The sequence below is a fragment of the Raphanus sativus genome, chromosome 5 (genome assembly GCF_000801105.2).
Source record: "Raphanus sativus cultivar WK10039 chromosome 5, ASM80110v3, whole genome shotgun sequence".
Lineage (NCBI taxonomy): Eukaryota > Viridiplantae > Streptophyta > Magnoliopsida > Brassicales > Brassicaceae > Raphanus > Raphanus sativus.
In genome coordinates, this window is record NC_079515.1 from 18,860,744 (window position 1) to 18,883,447 (window position 22,704).

General features: G+C 32.1%; 2 protein-coding genes and 1 pseudogene across 2 annotated transcripts; 2 read left to right on the forward strand and 1 right to left on the reverse strand.

Annotated features, from left to right (window-relative positions):
- Positions 1-38: 38 nt before the first annotated feature.
- On the reverse strand, positions 39-2,024 carry LOC108805182 (protein ABCI7, chloroplastic). The gene is made up of 2 exons (XM_018577154.2): positions 1,078-2,024; positions 39-771 (listed from the first exon to the last, which is right to left on the reverse strand). The coding sequence occupies exons 1-2, from the start codon at positions 1,951-1,953 to the stop codon at positions 217-219; spliced, it is 1,431 nt and encodes a 476-aa protein (XP_018432656.1). The 5' UTR covers positions 1,954-2,024; the 3' UTR covers positions 39-216.
- An 11,411-nt stretch (positions 2,025-13,435) lies between these two features.
- On the forward strand, positions 13,436-14,252 carry LOC108857859 (putative CCR4-associated factor 1 homolog 4; annotated as a pseudogene).
- A 1,097-nt stretch (positions 14,253-15,349) lies between these two features.
- On the forward strand, positions 15,350-15,884 carry LOC108858423 (uncharacterized). Its single transcript, XM_056985750.1, has 2 exons — positions 15,350-15,369; positions 15,584-15,884. Exons 1-2 carry the CDS (start codon positions 15,350-15,352, stop codon positions 15,882-15,884), a joined length of 321 nt encoding a protein of 106 aa, XP_056841730.1.
- Positions 15,885-22,704: the final 6,820 nt, after the last annotated feature.

Genomic DNA, 22,704 nt, shown 5'->3' on the forward strand with positions numbered 1-22,704 from the left:
ATCCTGCCGTTTTATTCATGCAGTTGTAAATTGTAATGAAAAAAACTGCACGCTGTTAAAATTCACATAGAAGCCAACTGTTTGTTGTTTTCTTTTAAATGGGCCTAAACCAAAATCGATGGGCCTCACATAGTAATGAACACATACAGATGAATCGCAGGAGTGACGCGTGAATACCACGCGATAGGTTTGAGATGATTGTTGTCTTTGTAAAGATCAGAGTAAGGACTTGACGTGATTCCTAGCTTGGTCGCGTATTTCCCGATTTGGAAACTTCTCGATCACCTCTGAACCAAAAGAGGAAATGAGAGCTCTTCTTGCAGTCTCCAAGTCGATCCCACGAGCTTGGAAATAGAAGAGCTGGTCTTCTTCGAGATCACTGATAGCAGCTCCGTGTGAGCACTTGACATCATCTGCAATGATCTGAAGGTTGGGTTTTATGTTCACGGTGGCTCGAGGTTTCAAAAGAAGGCTTCTCGTCAGTTGTCCCGCGTCCGTCTGTTGAGCATACTTGTTAACTCGGACATTGCCATCGAACACAGCTTGACCAGAGGAGTGAGCAACGATACACTTGTGGAGCTGACGGGAAGAGCCTCGGGGATGGTCTAAAACAATTCTGCTATGGAGATCAAGAGTCTGGTCGTTGACGCACATATGAAACGTTGTTAGCTCCGTGAGCGTATCGGGCCCCAGTTGCTGCACATGAACATTGTGCCTCCCTAATCTCCCGCCGGTACTCACTTCTACAAGCTCGTACTCGCTCTCTGCCTCCTACAAAAAAGATCAACCACATGGAAAATATTCACTCTCCTGAACAATGAACATCCAATTTTTATTTTAACCAAGGTATAAAAGCAAAACTCACATGACACTTAACTACACTAATTATTGATCCTCCAGAAGAATTCAATCATAAAGATTACAACTTTTTCTTACCCCAGCACCAACAACAAAGACACTCCCCTTAAAACGATTCAATACAAAAATTACAACTTTCCTATCAGATTGACGTTTTTTTTCCTAAAACCAAAACTAAACTAAAGCTAATTTTGTCACGGAAGAGGACAAGAAGAGAACCTGTCGGACGAAAGTCCACTTGATATGAGCAGCAGCCGTAGACTCTTGCTGCAAGTAGGAATGCTTAACCTTGGCATTCTTTAAGACAACAACTTCCAAAACAGGATTGGTCCAATAAAACCCTTGTTCGTCTTTACCCACAAACTCTTCGATTATACCAATCTCACCTCCTTCCTCTACCAAGACAAAAACCCTAGGATTCGATACCGGTAACCTTTTCGATTCCCGGTCACCGGTTTGACCAGAAAAGTACCTCAGATGAATCGAATTCTCCACCTTACATCCAGCCGGAACGTAAATCACAGTCAAATCAGGTGCCCCCATGCCGTTAATCGACCAGAACAGATCACCGGAGTCGAAATCTCCGATGAATTCGGAGACCCGGTTAGCGAGGTCGTCCGGTAGACCCGAGAAGCTCCCGAAGTAAACACCATCGGGCAAATCCGATGGGGCGATCGTCAAATTGGAGACGAACCCGTCGATAATCACCGCGTTTGGAAAGTGGGTTTCCGTCAGGTTGTCGAGAATCTCCGAGTTGGGTTGCTGCTGGGTCGAGACCGGTTCGATTTGGGAGTAACGGATGAATGATGTGTCGGTGAACCGGAAAGGCTCGTCTCTTCGGGATGGCCATGGGGTTGATAAGAGGGACTCCGCGGAAGAGTCTCGGATTCTCTGGAGAGGTAAAGAAGGAGAAGGAGAAGGGGAGAGAGAGTCTTCGAGAGATTCTGCTAGCTGAAGTACGAATGGGTCGGAGAAAGAAGCTTGCGCTCTGACGGAAACAGTCGTAGGAGTTGTTCTTCTGTTTGAAAACGATTTTGGTTTGGAAGATAGGTTCGGTGTCAGTGACAAGCGGCTGAGAACTGTGGCAGTCGCCATCTCTTTCTTCTCTTTTTCTTGCAGCGATCCAACCAGTTTTCTTCTTCACATATGGATTCTCACGTTTCTCCTCGTGTCGATTCTTTCTTTCAATCTTTGTTTAATTTGGGCTTATTTTAAGACCCATCTGAATTTTACTGGCCCATTTCACGTTTTGTTTCATATTATTTCCTTTTCTGACTCGAGGGACTTTTCACCTTTTTCGTCATGTACAACTTTACAAAATTGGAAGTAGATCATGACCTGCTCGACCGAGCGGGTGTTAATTTTTTTTATCTTTGTTTGTACTAAATGTTATACATGGTATGTGTATTAATTTTAAATTTTGAGAAATAAAATTTTGTTTAAATGTGTTTAAATAAACAATGTGTACTAATGTGATTACTTTGGCACGCTGCTGCAATCTTTACACCATATAAAACAGAAAAAGAAACAGATTTATAAACCAATAGAATAGAAAAAAAAATATAAAAGCTGAAACAAATGCAAGTACAGATTCATCTGCGAAGATGCATTCAAATGTGTCGCCTCTAAAACCGGTATTTTTGCTTCCAACAATGAAGAACTTTAACTCGAATTTTCCAATTGTTTCTTAAAGGTTTCACACCATCTATCATAACTAAAGTGCTAGGTTTCGACATTGTGTTTATTTGGGAGTTTTTGTGAATGTCGTATGGTGAATAAAAAGTCGAGTATTTATGTACAAATTTTTGTGAGGTGAAAAGAATATTTCACATTCAATTAAATCAATCATAATAAATAAAAATATCACAATTTGATCGACTCCTAGATTTTCGCTTGGATAAAATATACTCGGAGAAGGGGATTTTCCATAACTGATTATTTAAACAACTTGGAGAAGGGTTTTTCTATAAAAGAATATTGACTGTATTTTTAAAGGAAATGAATATCCGATAATCAATTACATTAACCATAGTAAATACTAAGAACATCGATTTTATTGTTTCCTAGATTTTAGGTTTGATAGAATAAACTTGGAGAAGAATATTTTCTATAACCGATTTTTAAAACTTGTGATATTATTAAATTTGATATTGTAGGCATGTTAAATCAACTTGGAGAAGTGGTTTTGCTATAAAAGATTATTTAGTGTATATTTTAGAATTGAGAGATTCAATTTTTTAAAAGAACAATATGGACCAATCTTAAGATGAATTATATATAATTGCAATATGGACAAACAGATAAATTATATATAATTGCAATGTGGACCAATCTTAAGAAGCTGGATGAGTGTGAGCATGATGGTTTTATTACAAATACTATGTTTAATTTGTATATGATCATGGCAGGGATTATGGTTGCACATTTGAGTTGATCAGATATATTAATATCTAATTGTATGTGATGATTCATATGTATCTTAGTATTCTTACTATATATATGTATTATATAATTTTAATATGGACAAACAGATGAATGGTACGTATTTCATAGGAACGGTATCTATATATTATATCTATATATTATATATAATTGCAATATGGACAAACAGATGAATTATGTATAATTGCAATATAATTGTAAGATTTAGTTTCAGAGCAATGGTACGTATTATATTCTTAGTATATAAATCGACATGTAATAATGGTACGTATTAAATCCACATGTAATAATATGTGGAAACCGTATATGGTATGTATTATAAATAAGGGATGATGTTTAATTTAAATATAAGAGGTCCACCTTTAAAATCTACCTAAAAGAAGTTGTAATGTTTCTATTTTAATAAGATAGACTAGATCTCGATCCGCGCTTTGGAAGCGCGAAATATTTTACGATAAAAGTTTCACTAATAACTTGATAAATATTTTGGTAATTTATAAAGAGTGTATTTAAAATATTTTTGCATTTAAATCAGTGTTTTTAAATTCAACCCTGTGATTATACTGATTAATCCGGAGATCTGACAATTCAATTTAGGTTCTTAAAATATTCATATTAAAAAATCACTAAAACCCGAGACTAACTGATTGAACTGGTAGATGATCGATATGTAATCTAATTTGATTTAAATTGTAATAGTTTCATAATTTGTAATCTTATAATCCAAATTTTAAAGTTCATTATTTTGTAATTTATGAAATTATGATGTTTCTACAAAAATTTAAAGAGAAAATGATAGATATAAAATAACTAAGATTAATTATTGTATTGTTTGGAAATATTGATAGTAGTATAAAAATATATTGTTTGGAAACATTGATAGTAGTATAAAGAAATAAGTATATTGTTTGGAAACATGGATAGTAGTATAAAGAAAGGAACATTAGTGATTTAATGTACGTTTAATTTTAAAGCATAAATGTGTATTTAATTTAAAAACTTACAAAATAAATGTTAGGTCCAAGAGAATGTTTCTGTTTTAATAAGATAGATGTATAGTTTAGAGCACCATCTATACTATTAAACTAGGATAAGAATTATATAATAAAAATTGGGGAATTATATAATAAAAATTAAAAATCCCCTTCTTATTATTTGAGGAGACCAATATAAAACTAACCTTTACTTTATGTGTGATTTATATGAGTGTCATTTCCTATGTGACAGCCTCACAATCACTCTCACCCATATTTTAACATAACCCTTAGCTTACTAGAATTATTACAACATATGCCATTATATTACAATATTATTGTGACCAATATTGATGAATTATCACACGATTCATGTTTGCTTATTTTAAGTTTTTATGTTCAATTTCATCGCGTATAGAAAGTGTATCATTTGGTTTACTCATCAATCTAATAACTGAGATTTGATCGTTGTCTATTATATTGTATTGTACGTATGAAAATATTTTTGAGGTCTATAATGTTCACATACAACTTATGTCTAGGTGACAAATACAATTTATGACGTTACGTTATATTTATATTTTTTTTTGAACTGAAGATATTTATATTTATATGTTTTCTGATGATCATAACCATGAAAACACATATTTTTATATGTTTGCAACTTCTGACATTACATAATATTTACATATTTTTTATATTACATATCTATAATTATAACAAACAGCTAAATATATAAATACACAGACGCTCACTTCAGTTTATATAAAAATAAAAAAATTATAAAACACAGTTCTGGTTGGATTTTCCCATGTATAATACTGAAAGAATGATCTAGGTTTTATCTTTGTCAATACACCTGATGTTAGTTCATTTGATAAGATATATTGAATTTTGATAAAAAAAACATATAATAAACTATTTTGATTTAATTATTACACATGTAGACTAAGTTTATGTGCCAAACCCAATAAATAGAGCACTGATTTGCTGGATGTATTTGCCCGAACCTGATAAACGAATATTAACTCTTGCAAATCGCGAATTATATTAATTGATACACTTTATGTGTTTTCCTAAAACAACTAGGATTAACTCTCAATCGCGATTTATTTGCCGAACACATAACATGATTTATATGATAATCATCCATTGATTATGTATCCAAGCGTTATCTTCGTGTTAATCCAAAAACACCACACTTCAGACTGAATTGAAAACGATTGTCACACTCTTTTTAATACTTCACTAGGAGCCACTGAAACAAGAAAACTCTTTATATTGCTCTATTGCTGATAATAGAGTCAAAGAGATTACCGTTCCATAGAATTTTATACTGCTTTTTGAAGTAACCATAGTTTGCAGCAAGAACTCCATCACCATCACATGAGGAACCATCAACGATTGAACTCTTGTACCTCCTGAATTACCATCACATGAGGAACCATCAATGATTGAACTCCTGTACATCCAGACGGTGTGTACATATTGGTCAAGAGCTTCGTATGCCTCCTCACTAAATAGTAATTTTTTGGAAAAAAAATAAGAAAATTAGGGATCAATTATAGATAAGCATGAGATAGTGCTAAAGAATTGTTTACTTGACTTACCTTTAGGAGCCATTGGTGCAAAAGGATATTTATTATAAACTCCCTCGGAACAAAGTTTTTGGTTGAAGCATTCGCTCCACTTGAAAGATGTATCGTACATTCCAAGGTTTTGGTGGACAAGTTCGGTCTCTTTAGACCCGAACTCATGTTGGTAGAAGCGCTTCCAAACAGGATCTGTCAGTGAATAAATGTCGTTGTTGGTTTCAAGCCTTAGGACTTCTTCCGAAGTACACAGACCTAGTAACCTTTCGAGAAGCTCCTCTGGCATCGAATTGACATAGTTAAGAGACACTGTTAGACGTTCCAAGCACATGTCAATAAGGGACGATGTCTCTTTTTGGTACAGTTTTCCATTTTTATGCATAAATGTACCTACAAAGAAAAGAAAATTCACAAAGGGAGAAGATGAAAAACCAAGGAAAGGATAGTACCAAATTCATAGAGCCGGGCAGCTGTTTCGATCTTAGGCCCATCTATACGGTCATATTCACTCTTGAGATCTTCCAGGTACTTGAAGGCGAGTTCCTTTGGGTAAGAGCGGTCACACATTGTCAAGCAGCATACACGCCTCGTGTGATGTAACTAAAGTTGTCTGATCAAGGAATATCACTGGATATATGTGGTTCTTTCTTTCACATTGGTTACAAGATATAAGCATACCAACAGTTACATATACAATTACGACGTCTCAAACATAATGCTAGAAGACTGGAACGTGAGATAAGCAGAAAACGTAAGAATAAAATTTAAGAAAACAAACTGGTGCAAACACACACACAATTCAAAAAGCATATTATATACAGACAAAAGGTTAGTCAGCTTCCTGCGTTTAGGTCATATAATATATTAGGTGTGTTGCCCGCATTTGCGGACACAATTTTCTTCCGAATATTTATTAGTTTATATATTTTATTAAAATATGTATACTTATTATAATATTAAATTTTTGAAAACACTAACATATTAAAAATATTTTTGATTTTGAAATCTTATACTTTTATTATCCCTTTTTGTACATTTATTTTTACTTATATTTTGCTCATATTTTCCATTATTTATATTTTCCATTACATATATTTTGCTCATTTATACTATTTAAACAAAAACAATAAAAATTTTACTTACAAAAAGTAATAGTTGGATCAATATATTTATTGTTAGATTAAAATAAAAATATTATATATTTTTATTAAAATAATATGATTAATATAAGTTCGTTTTATTTTAATATATATTTTTAGATTTTGGATCATTATTATTAATATTAATTTTAATAATTTATCGAATCAAAACATTAAATTCATTTTTATTTTGTGGTTAATTTATGTTTTATTCATTAGGGGTATAAATGATATTGACCACTCTAAATTTTTTATTTTACAATATATTTGTAGATTTTGGATAATTCTTATCATTATTAATTTTATTTACTATGTAATCAAAAAAATAAATTCGTTTTTGTTTTGTAGGTAATTTATATATTTATCCATTAAGGATATAAACAATAACAGTCACTGTAATTTTTTATTTTAAAATATATTTTTAAATTTGGGATAATTTTTATCATTATTAATTTTAATCAGTTACCTAATCATAAAATTAAAATTCATTTTTATTTATGTATAATTTATATGTTTATTCATTAAGGGTATAAACGATATGTTTATATTAATAATATTATATTACTTTAATTAGACATTCGATTTTAGATATGTTATAGATTGTCAGTTTTGTTGTTTTTACAGTCGATTTAGTTATCATTTGGATATAGTGGTTTCCATTTATTTCTTTGAATTCAATTATAATATTTTTTATTCTAAATATAATAAATTTTGATTAATTTTATTATTTGCATTTAGGTTGCTCGGTTGGTTGGTTATCTTTTATATGCAAATATATTTTAGGATGATTATTTATAAATTAAGATATATTGTGCTTAGAATGAAATGAAAGATTAACTAAAGTGTCGGATTCCAAATTCAATAAATTAATATAACAATGATATTATGAATTCTCATGCCTACATATATAAATTTTACAAAAAAACTAAATTGTAACAATTGTATAATATTTTATTTTCATTTGTTAATATATGAATCATTCTATAATTTATATTTATGAAATTAATTATTACCATAAGATTATATATTCTTATTGTAGTTTAATCTATGATATTAGATATAAGTTGGATTACTCGAGTTACTCATGTTATGAATATATTAAGTTGCATGTATTATTTCATATTCAAACTGAAATATAAATATTTTTACTTTTGTTAAGTCACATCAAATTATTTGTATTTATCGTTTATTGTGCATGTACTTTCATATGTTTATCAATGATCAATATGAAGTTACATACATAAGTAACTGATATAAACTCATGAACATATATCAATATCTACAATAATTAAAATATTTTATAAATTCTAAATAATTTTATGCCTTTGATTTATTGAATAGTAAACTGAAACTTTTTTTTTGTCATCAAACATACAGACTCATATAGACCACCAAAATGGTAGCTCTGCATCCATGTGAACGACAAAAGACGATTGTTGCCTGGCACTGCGTGCTAGACGATCTGCCCTTGAATTTTCCGTCAGTGGTACATGAATGAGCTGTGAGCTATGGAAACTACTTTGTAGACTCTTGATATCCTGCAGATAACTTGCAAACGTTGGCCACTCCTCTGGTTCCGAAACCATCTTCACCAACTGAGAACAACCCGTTGCAAACGTAACATTAAACTGTCGTAAATTTTTCATACATTCCATTGCCTAAATCAGTGCCTCCACCTCCGAATGAAGGGGTGACATACTAGCCCGAACATTTCTCGCCCCCATCAAACCCTCATAGCCCTCCAGGGTACTAAACCAACCTTGTCCCGAGAAAACTTCCTTATCCTTCCACGAACCATCTGTAAAACACCACCGCCCTGGGATAGTGACAGGTGAAGGTACTTGTGGTGGTATAGATTGTCGTATCATCAAATCTTGAGCCGCAGCCCACATAGTCGATTCCGTTTCAGCCAGTTTTAGTGTATCCCTAGCATCAATATCCAGATTACTAAAAACCTTACTGTTCCTTGCTTTCCAAATATACTATAGTATCCACGCATACTGACAATCATTCATCTTGAGTAAGACTCTCCAGAATAAGTGATCCATATTAGTGAACAATGATTCCGTAGGAAAAACGTCTGGATTTGTTGGAATTGTTGATAACGCCCAAACTTGCCTCGCTGGAGGACACTAAAAAAACACATGATTCAAGGATTCCTTAATGTGCCCACATCTATCACAGCTAATTTCCCCTTTCATTCCTCGTGTTTTTTAACTTTTTTTAACTGCAACACACCCTGATACAAGCTGCCATAGAAAGTGTTTCATCTTTGGTGGACACTTAACCTGCCAACAAAAAGTCTTCAATGCATCCACCGTCGGACCATAGAAAGCTAGTTGTTTTTCTTTATCCGGATAAACCCTTTCCACCTCATATCCTGATTTAACCGTATATTTTCCATTATTCGTAAAATGCCAACCGTCATTGCCGTCCATGCAAAATCTACTAAGAGGTATACTTTCAATAATCTTTGCATCCAAAGGGTCCACCACAGCCCGAATGGCTTGTGAATTCCAAGTCCTAGAACCTGGATTAATAAGAGCGTCAACTGTAAGTTCCGGAAACAGATTGTGTTGATTTTTGTTGGCTGGTCTCGGGCGAGTGGCTGGGATCCAAGGATCATTCCATACTGATATAGATGAACTTGTTCCCACCCTTTTAATTAGTCATTTGCTAACCAGAGATCTAGCAGATACAATACTCCTCCAGCCATATGATGGGGAGTAAGAACGGATCGGTTCCAGGGGTGAAGCATTCCTGAAATACCGTCCTTTAAACTGAAACTTATTTCAAATAATCTTAAAAATCTGAATTCAGATTTGTTTTCGTATTTTGATTATGGTTATGTTAAGTTCCACAAACATAAAAACATAAAATTTAAAAGCAAATTTAAAATTTATTTAATATTAAGAAGACATGTAATTTTAATAATCATAAAATATAATATATCTACTTTGTTAAAGTATATCGTGTTATTTTAATTTAAAATATTTTGTAATTATTTGATCTAAAGATGTTTACTGTTAAAATATATTTTTCATTATCTAATATCTCTTAAAATAAACAGTAAAACAATTGTGATTGTATTTGAGAAAAATATAATTTATAGATATTTTTGCTGTAATTGAAAAATATTATAGTCAAATAAATATATGAAAATAAATAGAAAATTTCAATAATACTAATTATAAACTATTTGTAGCCAATTAAACATATATATGTTTATGTTACTTAATTATTTTATGTAATCGTCTAAGAAAATATATAGATATATAAAAATATTTTTATTATTTTGAAATTGTATTGTTTAAAATTTTGTTTTAAAATAAATAATATTTATTTCATATCAAGATTATCTATGTGAAATTTTCTTTTATGAAATCAAATACAAATATATTTTTTCATCTATGAAAATATAGATATAAATAAAGTATTTTATTACATCAAAAGTATATTTTATGTTATTTTTAAATGGAATATTACTATTTTGTGAACTTTCCTTTTTAATGAAATCATATTATATATGCATATAATTTTGTTTTAAATTTTCTTATAAACTTTATAAATTTTTCCTTTTTATTATATATCTTATTTAGAAATTTTTAAAAAGGAAACTAAATAAAAAATCAGTATAACTATTTGACTGATATTATATAGACATATATTTTTCGTTTTTAAATTTTCTTTTAAACATTATAAATGTTTCCTTTTTATTATATATGTTATTTGGAAAAAAATTAAAAAAGAAACTAAATAAAAAATCAATAAACATATTTAATAATAATAATTTTAATTCATTAAGGGTATCCGTGTAATCAACCATTGTGAGAGTTAACGTGAGCACGACACATAGGAAACTGACTTCTCAAATAACATTATAGATATATATATAATGCAACTCTCTCAATCAAACATCAATATGACATCTAGCAAGCAAAATTTGAAATAATAAGAAGTGATGAATACATAACACATGTTAAGGATACTGGAAAACATAGGGGCCATTTTCAACGGACCTAGCTTCATTCCCACCTCTGGGAAGCGTCTTAATCAGAGACATGCCCTGTTCCTTATATATTCCATTATCTTGTAAGTCACGTCCATCATATAGACCCTCTGCTAGAGGCAACCCATCTGCAATGCGAGCTATAAGTGTCATTTTCATCATCTTTGCCTTGTTCCTTCTTCTTCAATGCCAAAACTCACTGCAAAATATCCAAAAAAACATAAATAAATTTTCCAAAACAAGGATATGAATCTTTGCAACCCAGCAATTGAAAAAGAAGAAGAAGATAATGTATGTCAACCAAGCGTGACTAAGGTAAAGCAGAGATAATCAGTGCGAAAAATCAAAACTTCAAAAAGAAAAAAAACTCAATTTTGTTTTCATTAGATTCACTGAAAACGGAAGGGAAATTTAGGAAAAAAGAACTAAATACTTATGATTTTGTCCCCTTAGAACAATTTTACTAATACTTGTCCCACTAGAACAAACTATAATGAAAACCCAAATAAGTCCTTCCTAATTGTTTTGATGAATCGATTAATAATGTAAAAAAATATGTGATAAATAAAATATATCTTTAATATGATATTAACCATAGTAAAACGTAAAAAAAAAACAAAATCATCAATCTCGTGTTCTCTCTCCACCATTTCTCCAACGGAGGTCGAGAAAGGCGATTCCCGTGTTCACCATCATCTCCGTTGGTGCGTCTTCGTTCGCCGGCGAGGATCTCCGTTCCGGCGTGACATCTCTTCTTTCTCCTTCATCCTTTCTCCCTCCGTGGTATTTTTCTCTTTCTCTCCTTGTTTTTCCTCCTTCTCGATGAACTCTAAGTAACTTTGTTTTCTCCGACAGCCTAAATCGGACTTGACATGAACAAAATCAAAGCTTCAATCACCAAATAAGAACAAGACGGTCTTCTATCTCAATCTCGGTCCCTCTTTCCCCAAAATCGAAGGTTAGGGTTTGAGATCCCCTTTTCGATTTTGAATTTTTTTTTTGATGTGCATGTATTGGGTATATATTGATGTGCATGTATTGTTCATAGTGAGTACAAAATTGATGGATTTTGTGATTTTTTTTGTGCTTCTTGTGATCTCTTTGGTCATTCTTTTGTGTACAATTGAACATGTTAAGTTGATTTTAGTTACTGCTAGGAGTTTTGTTGTAATTAGTGTTTCAATTCATAGTGAGTAATAAGTTAAATTTTGAGTTATATGTTGTTTGTGATCGGGTTTGATTGTACTTGTGTCCAAAGTAAGTAATCTACCTCCATTTTTTTCATCAATATGAAATTTCCAACCGTTTCTTCCCGATGATTTCCAAAAACCAGAATAGACATAGATGTGCATTTTTGAAGATTTGATTGGCAAAAGTTTGGGAGAACTATGAAAAGGAGAAGAAGCCACACGTTTTTTTCAAAACAGTGGTTGGCAACAATGAACTGAGAATTAGGGAACAAATTTTTAAAAAGGAAATAAAAAGATTTAATAGATTTAAGTAATATTTTGTGAGTTATTTCCTAGATTTTCGGATTTGGTTACGAATCCGGTAGAACGTACTTTCTACAACTGGTAGAATATGGATGAATAAGTAGATAGTGAATACAGAGAAAGTAGACAAATGAGAATTTAGAAGAAAGTATATTCTTCGAATGAAGACATAAGAACATTTATTAGGGCTTATGATCTACCAGTTATTCAGACAAGAGTATAAAATATAGATTATGTACTCTACCATATGTTTTTGGTGTATTTCGCAGTCTACCATGTGTTGATCGTTGTGGTTGTAGTAGATTACATAATCTGAAGCGTTGTAGATGGTAGATCTGATATATTTACACCTTTAGACCATTTTTCAAATTGTTATTCCAAATGTTTTTTTATAAAAAAGTTATTTTTCATATATACACATACTTGAGTACTTCATGTTTCATATTTTTCTTTATTTTTTGGCTTTCTAAATTAATTTATATGAATTTTATAACCTTGATGGGTAATAGAAGTCCAAAGGTAGAATTGATTTTGTTCTAAGGGGATAAAGTCTTAAATTTTTAGTTCTCTTTTTCCAAATTTCCCAAAAAGGAAACGTATGCTTATGTATTAAACATACTGTACCTTTTTGCATATTACTAGACTTGGTACTAATTTTTTAGTATTACATATCAAATTTCAGAAAATGCATGAACGAAATATCAATAACCCGGGTTGATAAGAAAAATGTGATTTCACCTCTTTGCCGAGAATCCAAGCATTGTAAATAGTTTATTCTACCGTGAATTGAACCCGGGTGGCGGTAGATACAGCCATAACCCCTTTACCATTACGCCAACTCAACGTTGGTAAAGAGTTTTGTGAGGAAGCAACGCAACATTGTAAGTAGTTTGTATTTGCATGATTTGTTAATTCATTAAACCAAAACTTGAGGTTTAATGTGGACAGAACCAAACCAATTCAACTGGGTTTCTCCTTATTCGACAACAGTGAAGGATCAATCAGCGGAACCTGGGAGGTCAATTTCTCGGACTCCGACGAGACAGAGGATCCTTGCAACGAGAAATCCATCGCCTTCCTCAAGCGCAACGGACTCGATTTAAAGAGAATCAGAGAGGAAGGAGTTGGTATCAAAGATTTCTTCACAGAGTTTACTGAGATGATTATAGATGAAGAAGACAAGAAGAAGATGAATTGGGTTACTTCCGATGGATCGTACGATTTAGGTTATATAATTCAAAGCATGACCGGACGTGAAAGTCTTCCCGACACATCACACGGGTTTCAAGAAACAGTTCAATAACTTTTAGGGTTAACTTTTGATGTCAAGAAACTTGCGGGACAGAGAGGACTCAACAGTTGTTCCGGGTTGCAAAGATTAGCCGACGAGCTTGGCATCAGACGTGTAGGAGAAGCGCATCATGCTGGCTCCGACAGCCAACTGACGGCTCGTGTGTTCACTAACATAAACCTCACCTTGTCTCGTGACCTAAAGCGAAAGCGGGAACATGAGGATCTGCAACATCAACGAGAGATTGTGAGGATAAGGGGGGAATGTGACCGATTGGTACAACATTTTCTTATGCAGCAGCAAGTGATGGAACAAGAGATTCTTATGCCAAGAAGATGTTATGGACCGGTCCATCCACCTAGACCGATGATTATGTATGCTCATCATCCATCTCCCCGTGGCTACTTTGTAGTGCCGGTGGCACCTCAATTGTCAAACTATCTTTGATCGATGTCAATGAATTCAGAAAAGTGAAACATTCATCTTTCTTTACCATAATAGTTCAATTACTGTGTGTATATATTGTCATATCTTTCTTTTAAATACAAATATTAACTTCTCTCATTGAAGCTTCTTTGTTTACATTCTTTCAACTCAATTTTCTAATTGCAACACGGTAATAATACTTCCAATGTAGTAGTTCTCAACACTTTCAAATATTAACATGTTTTTACCAACCCTGAACCTCAGAGACAATGTACTAGTGTAATAGCCTCTAAGCTGGAAAGATTTGAGAAAGATGTCCACGTTTTTGACTCCCAAATTTCTTCATACAAGTAGTCCTCTGTCCACGTTCTACGTAGCTAAAGCCTCAACAAAATTGGGTGGCTCTGTTCGTTTGCCTCTTCCATTATTACTAGGAAGGAAGGCTACGCTGATATACCTTCGCCTCCTCGGAGGTACAAAGATATTTGGCCGCTTCGCCTCACCATCCCTCCAAAATCAGGGTTTAAATATTTAGGGCTTATTGAAATCCTAGCTTAGAAATTGATAAAGTAGAAAGCTTTATCAAAACTTTTATTAGCTGTCGATTGATAGATCACTGTAGTAATGGACCGTCTTTGATTCAAGATTTTTCTGCAAGATTCGCATGGGTTTGCATTTCTGATTGAAATTAGAGCTTATATAGTGATAAAGCACAAAGCTTTCTTGAACTTTTTGGTGATCCTAATGCCTTAGTTTTTGCTTGATAGATCTTATAACCTTTGATGGTTTTAGTTTGACCAATGTTGCCCAGCTTTATGCCATTACTAGCTTTTTGAAATGCAAACCATAACATGATCAGGAACTTCTTTCATAATCTTCTTAGTTTTTGTTTTTTGTTTCTCCTGCTAAAGCATATTGCATGTAATGTGTCAGGGATACATAGATGATGATGTAATGTAGTCATGTATGTGGAGGCCTAGATGATGATGTGATGTAATGATGATAAACCTTGATTTACTGTCTCTAGTGATACACAGACTTTGACTCATAATACTCTTAGCTTGTTTGTGGACAAACTTTTCTCCCACCTCTGATTAGGTTTTTGCTAGTATTCTCTTTTCATCAATGGATGCATATATGATGGTGTAATGTAGTAGGCATGTAAGATTGTTACATTGATACCTCTGTTCATCAAGGTTTGTTTCTCGAATCGTTTTTTTTATTCGTGATCATGGAAATACTAGTTTCATTTAACTCGTCCATGGAAATCTTTTTGTGGGCTGTGTGATAAGCTGTTGATATCTGTGTAACCTTATTTTTACATGAGCGTTGAAGTTACAATCATTGCCTTTTCTTTAGGACTAAGAAGAAGGACATAGAAGAGCCTACAAGTGAAGAGATTGCTGCTAAATCAGATTCAGTCGCAGCTCCTGTTACCATTGAAAAGCATGTGTCTTCTGCAGTGACTTCGGTTGCTGAGCCAGTGGTGGTCAAGGCATGTGAGCCAATAACGGAGAAGCAACAACGTGAGCTCTTCAAATGGACGTTGGAGGAGAAACGGAAAGTAAAACAGAAAAACGCAGAAGAGAAGAAGAGGATTGATGAAGAAAAAGCGATTCTGAAACAGTTCATAGGATCCAACACCATTCCTACTCTCTGATTAAATTTCAGTTTCTGTTGATTTGGTTTTAGTTATTTTTGTGGATGTTTTGCTTTTTTGGAGGAAAAAATGATCAGTTTGAATATTTAAACAATAACTTTGGAAAAAATATCAGTTTGAATATTTAAACAGTAACTTGTGTTTCTGTAGATAATTAGAAAAGAGGAGTGGTGAAATATAACTATTAATCTATTTTTTTTTTGTTTCATCTAAATGAGTGGTAAATTAGCCTCTGATTTTTTTTTCTTAAGAGTATGCTCAACATTCCATAATTACTCTTTCTTAGAGTCAAGTCTTTTTTTTTAATTACATAGACTCGACAACCGACAATACTATATACCTTATGAGGATTTACTTCTGACTAGATTTACTTGCACCATGTTGAAGATATCTTGTAAACATTTCTTCCTTTCTGCATATAATTGTTTAATAAATCGTTTTCTCCGGGACTTAAAACCTGAATTTCCTGTAATCTGCAAGAAATTGTATAGTCTAGAATTCGAATCCTAGATCTGAGTGTAGAAACCTTTAAACTTTAACCATTAGGTTATACAAGTTAAGTCTATTATAGCCATATTATATTTTCAACTTTATTATGAACTAGATCATGACCCGCTCGACCGAGCGGGAATCAAACTTTTTTATCTTTATTTGTACTAAATGTTATATATGATTGCAAGTGTATTAATATAAAATTTTGATAAATAACAATGTGTACTAATGTGTTTAAATAAGCAATGTGTTTAATTACTATATTTGATTTTTAAAATTTATGATAATGTAAAGTAGATTTTTTATATATTATTTTAAATATATAGTGCTATATTTTGTATTTTCAATATTTATCATACAAAATTTACATTGGGGTATTATTTATATGAAAATATGTATAACATAATATACTTATATATTATATAAACATATCTACGATTTTCGCAAAGGCCATGCGTACACGCACGGGTTTTATTTTTAAAATGTATTCTGTATTGTTTAGTTTTATGTAGTATCGAGTTTGTATAATTCAATTTTGTGTTTAAAGAACAATACCAAAACTGTCTTTCGTATGTAAAAATAATATTTTGCAAGCGCGAGTTATGTCTTTTTATTGTAACACAAAATTTGATATAAAACTTATGTTTTTGTACATTACGAAGTTTAATTTTTTAAAATAATTATTACATAATTTGAAATTGAATTTTATCCCTGAGGTATAATATATTTTATCAGTAATGGTTCAATGCATTTTCGATATATATTATATTTCAGTTTGGTTTGTTTTTAGTATTATTGTATAAGTATAATACTATACAATATTACTATATTCTATATAATATATAAAGCTATGTGTTATTTATTTTAGAAAGTAGATTAGGCCCAAGGTAGTTAAAAATAGTGAAATCTTTATGTATGTGTCTATGATTTATCTACCTAATGTAGTGAAAATTAATATGGCCAATGAAAGTATACTTATCAATTTAAAATGAATTGTATAGGGTAATTCTAGTAAGATTAATATTTTTAGTATTCTTAGTATCTATCTTATTTAAATCGATATGTAATAAATGTGAAACTATATATGGAATATGGACAAAAAAGAACTGTATTTAAGGAAATACAAATGCAAAGTTAGACTATGGTACGTATTATGTATAAGGAATGAGATATTTAATTTAAATATATGAGGTGCACCTTTAAAATCTACATAGAAGAAGTTGTAATGTTTCTGATTAATAAGATAGATTAAAAATTTCTTTAAAACTAGAGTACCTATATTTAGGGGTGTTAGTGGTAGTTAGATTTATAGAAAGTTTGTTGATTTTAAAAATACTGAGATTTGTTGAATTTGGAAAGAGTCGGAGAGAATTTTTCATATTGTGATAATCAATGAAAATAAATAGTTATATTGATTTTAAGAATCTAAAGAATATATGTAGTATTCTCAAATCTTGTTAGTTGAGTTAAATGATTAAAAATACACCTCTCAATAACACTATCTTTAATGGATTTATAGAATCATAAGATACGAATATTTTTAATAACAATTGATTTTTTTATAGAATTACAAAACAGCAACCCAATAACACTAGATTTTATTAGGATTGTAAGAATCTATAAACTAATAAACCAAGAGTTTTTAAATTCTTATAGTCATTATAAATGTCACTACTAACATCCCCTTATTATTCCGGTTTCTTATTTTTTATTTTATTTTGAAATAGAAATGGAATGGAGTTATATTAAAATGGGGAAAGTTCTTATTTTCTAATAAATTTGATTCCATTTATAAAATTTACATTTAAAAATATCAATTTTCATAAATACTTTAAGTTTGTGATTAAGAAGATTAAACTTAACATCATAAATCATTATAAATATTTATGAGTTATTTATATAAGTTTATAAACCTAATCAACCATATAAATACAAAACTCTAAAAAATAATCAACAAACTCTAAATTCAAATGTTTGAGTATTTTTTAGCGAAAGTATTTTTGAAAATGTTATTCAATTTATAGTATTTCAAGAAATTTCTCGATTATAATCCAGTTTTATTTTGAAGTAACGATGAATAATACATTACAGAAGATTTGAGTATGAAAATCGATTAAAAACTTTGAAGTGTATAATCAATGTCAAATTAGCTATGCAACTATACTGAATTTTATATTAAAGTAAAGTCCTTGTTACTTCAATATATTATTCATTGCTACTTCAAAAACAACAAGGATTAATTACAAAATAACATATTCATTTGGTATTCTCGCATCCTAAAACAACAAGGATTAAGTACAAAAACTTGTCATGTGACTGAACCAAGTTTCTGAACAGAGTTTAATGCCATAAACAGTATAAAAATAACATATTTGTTTGGTATTCTTGCATCCTAAAATTACAAGAATTATTAAGTACAAAAACTTGTATAAATCACCAAAGTACAAGGTCATAGATGAATATGTTAATGCTATAACAGTAGCATATATATCTGTTGATATTATTTGTAATCTAAACAAGGATTAAGATTGTCTAAAATCATAGTAACTGTCAACATGAACATGATTATATACTGACATTCTCGCATCCCAAAACAACAAGGTTTTTGTACAAGAACTTGTCAAAAATCACAAAGGACAAGCTCATAGCGACTATCTTAGTGGTACAAAACACCAGCATGATCATGATTCGTCAGTCACTCCCATTCTTTCAATGGCTGGTCTTGCTTTCTCAACTAGTAGAACTGAGAGTTTGAAGAAGGCTAATGAGCTTCTGACGAATCAGGAAGGTATCAAATTGCACTCAGGTAAACTTTCCCACATACCTCTAATTTACTCATACAAAATTAATGTTATGTTTTCTTATAAATAAAAAGAAGCTTGAATGCTGTCTAGGCTGAGGCAGAGATGTGAGTTCCAAGAACTTGAAGTCCAGAAGTCTGTGGAGAAAGCACAAGAAGCAATGAAACTGGCATCAGAGAGAACTGCCAAATCAGAAGCTGCAAAAGAAGTTATAAAATCTCTCACAGCACAGGTTACTTTCTTATCTATGTTTCTTCTCTTAAACCATCTTTTTTTTGTTTTTTTTTTGTTTTGTCATCGACTTGAGTATAGACTCATACTGACTCGATGAACCATGCTGGTAACTCTGTATCCATATGAACAACAAAAGACGATTGAATCCTAACACTTCGTGCTAGCTTATCGGCCATCGTGTTTTGCGTCCGTGGAACATTAATGATCTCTGAGTTCATGAAACTTTGTTGCAGAGTCTTGATATCCTCTAAATAACTTGCAAAAGCGGACCATTCTTATGGTTCTAAAAACATCTTCACCAATTGAGAACAATCCGCTGCAAAAGTAACCTGCATCTGGCGTAAATTCCTCATACACTCCATTGCCCATATCAACTCCCCCGTAGCGGAGATAAACTAGCCCTTACATTCCTTGTTCCCATCAATCCCTGAAAAGCCTCTAGTGTACTATACCAATCTTGTTCAGAAAAACAGTCATTGTCTTTCCATGACCATCATTGCAACACCACCGTCCTGCAATAGGTGATGCGCTTAGGGTCTCAACAGGTTGCGTTGTTATCCTGGTGTTCCTCACATGTGCCTCCTTCCAAAGGGCTGCTTCAGTTTCTGCCAATTTTAATATATCCCTGGGATCTATCCAGATTACTAAAAACCTTATTGTTTATTCCTTTCCAACTATACCATAATATCCATACAAATCGATGATCCTCAATCTCCGGTTGGACGTGCCAAAAAAGATGGTCCATGTTCGTAAATAGGGAACAAGTGGGGAATGTAGCTGAGTTTAAAGGGTTATGTGAGAGAGCCCAAACTTAACGCGCTGGTGGGCACTCAAAAAAAACATGGTTCATTGATTCCTCTGACGCTCCATATCTGTCACAGCATATATCCCCTTGCAGTCCTCTTGCTTGCAAATTTTTCCTAACAGCAATGCATCCCGATAGTAGCTCCCATAAGAAGAATTCATATTTGGTGGGCACCGTATTTTCCAGCAAAATGCCTTCAAGGTATCAACTGTTGGACCAATAAGAATGGGTGGCTTTTCCTTATCTGGATAGACTCGCTCTACCTGACAACCTGATTTGACAGTATATTTTCCATTGTTTGTAAAATGCCATCCTGCTCTATCCGTCATATATGTTTTACTCAGCGGGATGATGGCAATGATCTTTGCATCCTGAGGATCCACTAGAGCCTGAAGTGGCATCAATGAGAGAAACATATCACATGAATGTGATCACTTCACTAACACTAGTCATGTTGATCCGATGATTAAGTTATCTTAACCCAATTCTTGAAGGAAACAAGTATGATTTGTATTGAAATCCTCTCATAGTTTCGAACGATGGCTGATTTTATTTTGAGTGAGTCTTGATTTGAGTAAATAGCTAGTGCTTAATATTAATGTCGACTTAGTAATTTTATCCTAGTAGAGATCAAGGCATTCAACACATTGTCAATGCTGCAAGGAGACGTAATTGTAAATTTGTTTCTCGATCCTTCTTCGTTTTGCGACATGCTTGCAATTTAATTATACAGAAAACAGAAATGTTGCTAAAAATTGTTCAAATTTGTTATTGTCAATTTCATATTCAAATTATTGATTGTTATCCTAAAACTATAGCCTAAATACATGTATAATATACATATATATCTCCCTTATTTATGTTTTTCTTACATCACAAATTTGAAAAAAACATCTCTCTCTCTCTCTCTCTCTCTCTCTCTCTCTCTCTCTCTCTCTCTCTCTCTCTCTCTCTCTCTCTCTCTCTCTCTCTCTCTCTCTCTCTCTCTCTCTCTCTCTCTCTCTCTCTCTCTCTCTCTCTCTCTCAATAATCCCCAGTCATAAGATAATCATGATAAGAGAGTCAAGTGAAACTTTTCACTTTGCCTCTCTGGTCATCATTCTGTTATGCTTGTGATTATGTTAACGTGATGTATCAACTGTTTTTCTCAGGTTTTCGAATCTTCCTGTTAGATATGGTTGTATTTAACGGTTTCATTTAATATTGTGAATCCATCATGAAAACCCTAACTTCATATCTGAAGCTATAATAGCATTAATATTAGGTTTCATTTTTGTTTACTATATGTGCCAATTGAGTTTCATGCTGGCAGGGTCGTCAATATCACTTGAAAAATGAGCGGCCGAACAGAGTTTCAATGTAAAAATAAAAAGAAATAATTTCTTTTCAAAATATATAAATAAATTATGGTCTAAATTTCAAAATTTAGATATAGATTGTCGATTGGATACGGTTGTAATACAAAAGTAGTTAATTTGCTTTACTTCTTTAGTATAGGGTTTGAGGTTTGGGGTTTGGGATTTATATCGACTTTTTAAATTAACATGTCATAAAGCATTCTTTATATCGACTTTTTAAATTAACAGCACAACAAAACTCGCTTATGCGATCAAACCACTGATCTACCACATCTTGTGATAGTATAAAGAGATTTTGAAATATATTGATTTGAAACTTAGAATTTTTTTGTGTCAGAAAACTTAGAATAAATAATTAAATTTAATATTTATTTCCATCTAGGTTAACTTTTTTTTATATAACCGAAATGTGATTCCAAAGGCTTTCAAAGCTTAAAGACTGGTCACCATGAGGCCCATAAAAATTGGTATTTTCTTTCCATTTAAAACATTTATGGGTGGCTAAGGAGAATCAAACCCAATGCGAAAATTACTACCAGAGCTTTTTTACCACCAGGCTAAGACCATCTCCAATGTATTCTCCTATTTTTACCTCTAAAATAGAGAAACTCTATAATAGAAATGTGTTTTGCTCCAATGTATTTTTCTAAAATATAGATCTTCAAGTATAAATCAAAAAATAAAGAAGAATGCTATTTCTTCCTCTATAAATATAAGAGAAAATAACAATCTCTATTTTAGAGGTAAAAATAGAGGTGGGTTGAAATGGTTTTGCTTAGGGCTGGGCGTTCGGGTACCCATTCGGGTTTCGGTTTAGTCCATTCGGATTTCAGGTTTTCGGGGTCAAAGATTTCAGCCCCATTCGGATATTTCTAAATTTTGGTTCGGGTTCGGATTTCAGGTTTTCGGGGTCAAAGATTTCAGTCCCATTCGGATCTTTGCGGGTTCGGTTCGGGTTCGGATAACCCATTTAGAATGTTTTAAATTTTCAAAATTCATATATACTTTAAATTTTCAAAATCTATAAGAAAGATAATATATTACATATAAATTTTCATAACATATATGTCAAAATACCTTAATTTAACATATAAATTGGTTTTTTGAATATTTGGATAAAGAATCAATAG

Excerpts from the sequence above, each read along its gene's own strand:
- LOC108805182 (XM_018577154.2), bottom strand. The coding sequence starts at position 1,953 with ATGGCGACTGCCACAGTTCTCAGCCGCTTGTCACTGACACCGAACCTA. Across the intron at positions 772-1,077 it reads AGTGGACTTTCGTCCGACAG|GAGGCAGAGAGCGAGTACGA; the intron begins GTTCTCTTCTTG and ends TCTTTTTTGTAG.
- LOC108858423 (XM_056985750.1), top strand. The coding sequence starts at position 15,350 with ATGGATGCATATATGATGGT. Across the intron at positions 15,370-15,583 it reads ATGGATGCATATATGATGGT|GACTAAGAAGAAGGACATAG; the intron begins GTAATGTAGTAG and ends CCTTTTCTTTAG.